We start from the raw sequence: 2,278 nt of genomic DNA on the forward strand, positions 1-2,278 counted from the left end.
GGGTAAACACAGTGAGCCAGCAATGAACCGCCATCTCCACTCCACTCCACAGATGCTTTGCATTCACCAGCCTTGACGACGCATTTAGAGGATGTGAAGACGCTGTTGAGTTCGTTATGTCGAAGTGGCAGTGTTGTGGGGTTGGGAGGAGAAAGGACAGGCGTATGAGGAGACAAACATCCCACTCGTTTCGTGGTAGGTGATGTTCTTCGCTCTACTCCAATTCACGTGTGTTGGAAGAGGTGACAGCGTTGAAGTGCATCAGTGACATCAACGTCGTGTTGTGGAAACCACTGCCAGTGGAGCAAAACGCTGCCACATTTGTGCTCTCCTTCTTTCCTTTGCCATTCAACTGTTAGTACACTCTTCTACACTCTCGTCACGACTCAATCATGCTTTGCACCACAATTGCTTGACGAGCTGATTTACCGCCTCATGATTTCCCTACTTGTCTAAATGACTACTTAATTGACTTACTAATTGATTCCCTCCTCGACATTTTGCTTGCTTACTTGTGGACTCCTCTTTGATTGTTCGACTGGTTGTTGATAAAGTGATCTTTTGTTTCAATCGGCAGTTGCGTAAAACCATTGGGGATTGATCTAATGGGAGTACGAGGCAATGCCACAGCACTGGTCCTTGAATGCCCACTACTCTGATGTGATGATCAGCTCTTCGACTGGTGAAATCTGTGAAACGATGAGTGTGGGGCAGATGCATGGTTGTGCCGAATTGGCAGATCCATGTGGATGGAAGTGCAGTAGTGGAGAGAATGCGATGGCCATAACGGAATTTGAATGATCAAATAATATCATGCTGATCAACTCAGGTGGAGGTATTGAAGGATTGCTGAGAGAAGGAGGAGGAGGAGGGGAAGGTGGAATTAGAAATTGTGAAGGTGAGGATGGAAGTAGACGAGGAGAGGAGGAGCTGATGCAGGGTAGAGTCGTCTTGTGCAAGTGTGAAGCCTAAGAGGGTGGAGAGATGATGATGATAGGGGGAGCTGAGGCCAAGGGATAAGAATAGTGGAGGTTCACTCGTTTCTTCCACCTTAGCAACTCCAACAATCTTCACCGCATTCTCTTGCTACTCTACCTACTAGCCACATGGAACCCAGACATACGTAGCTGGGCAGCACTTGAGCGAGAACAGAGTGACTAGGAGGAATGAACGCGAAACCTTTCCCCATGAAACCATGCTAGATCAACTCCTTTGTTATTACACTCTCGCTGCATTCTACTGCTTCAACGACTAGAGATAGGGACCCCGCATGCTGGCAGGCACACTTCCTCCTCTCCCCAGTACACTTTCCACACAGGTCGAAATTCCTGTCCAAGTAGAGTTGACGAGAGTAATCACTGAAGTTGAGGTCAAGTGTCACCTCGTGTGCATGGAAACTCGTTAATTCATACGGTTGGCGCGTGAGTGTTTTCCCCACAGCATCGGTGCCTCAGTGATGGCTGACAAGGCAGGTAGAGGAGGCGGAGCCGCGAGGACAACACAGTCAGGGAAGGTGAGGGGCTGTGTAACACGTCGGTTGCTTGTTTACCTCACGGTTTTGATAGAAGGGGTCATTTTGGGGTCTCCGCCATTCTACCATCGACCCACGCCAGTCGCCTTAAGCCCTACCACATCCACAGTACGTGTTCTTCCTTCGTCTTCAAGTTAGTCTCGCAGAGCTACGCTAATGACGTCTCAAATCGTGCTCAAGTACAGCAACAATGTTTATTTGTACAAATTGCTCTTGTTTTGACATTCTTCTGCCACCGCATCCCATTTAAACCCAAACCCCACCGGAGGTACACAAAAGTCAATGCCACTTTGTTTGTGTTACAACTCTACTTAACTGTGGTTAAATTACAGTTTAATCAGAAAAGTGGGAGGGAACATCGTTTTTGGGAAGTAGGGCCCTAGGGATGAACCACTTTTCATTTCCCTAAAATTCAACAAAAAGCTTTATGAATTACCACTGTTGGAGATGTTGTAGGGATTAGAAGAGCGATGCAAATAATCGATTGCCCATGCATTTGAACAACTTCTTTGAATTTTGAATTAAGATCCACTTGTGAATGCATAAACCGCAAACAAATGCCTAAAGACGTAGAATTGGACGTACTTATTCAGTTCCTTTTACTGGAGGACTTAACTGACTTGAAGGCTTTGAACATGCAAACGACGGGAAGCGACTTCCACTGGACGGTTTGTGGGGGAGGGTTGGGAGTCGGACAAGTGACGGACTCACTGAGCACCTTCCTCAAAACTGTAACCGTCAGGAAGG

The 2,278-nt window shown here is 47.1% G+C and overlaps 1 protein-coding gene across 1 annotated transcript in view; it reads right to left on the reverse strand. All coding sequences in view use genetic code 11, as the record gives it.

Moving 5' to 3' along the window:
- Positions 1–825: 825 nt before the first annotated feature.
- Positions 826–2,278, reverse strand: part of EGR_04913 (hypothetical protein) — a gene marked incomplete at both ends in the record, with an annotated part of 12,737 nt that continues 11,284 nt past the window's right edge. The window contains 2 exons of the mRNA XM_024494162.1: positions 826–968; positions 2,135–2,253. Coding sequence (XP_024351399.1) covers positions 826–968; positions 2,135–2,253 — 262 coding nt within the window. The remainder of the gene's footprint in view (positions 969–2,134; positions 2,254–2,278) is intronic.

The sequence above is a fragment of the Echinococcus granulosus genome, assembly GCF_000524195.1.
Source record: "Echinococcus granulosus chromosome Unknown EG_S00033, whole genome shotgun sequence".
NCBI classification, from domain to species: Eukaryota; Metazoa; Platyhelminthes; class Cestoda; order Cyclophyllidea; family Taeniidae; genus Echinococcus; species Echinococcus granulosus.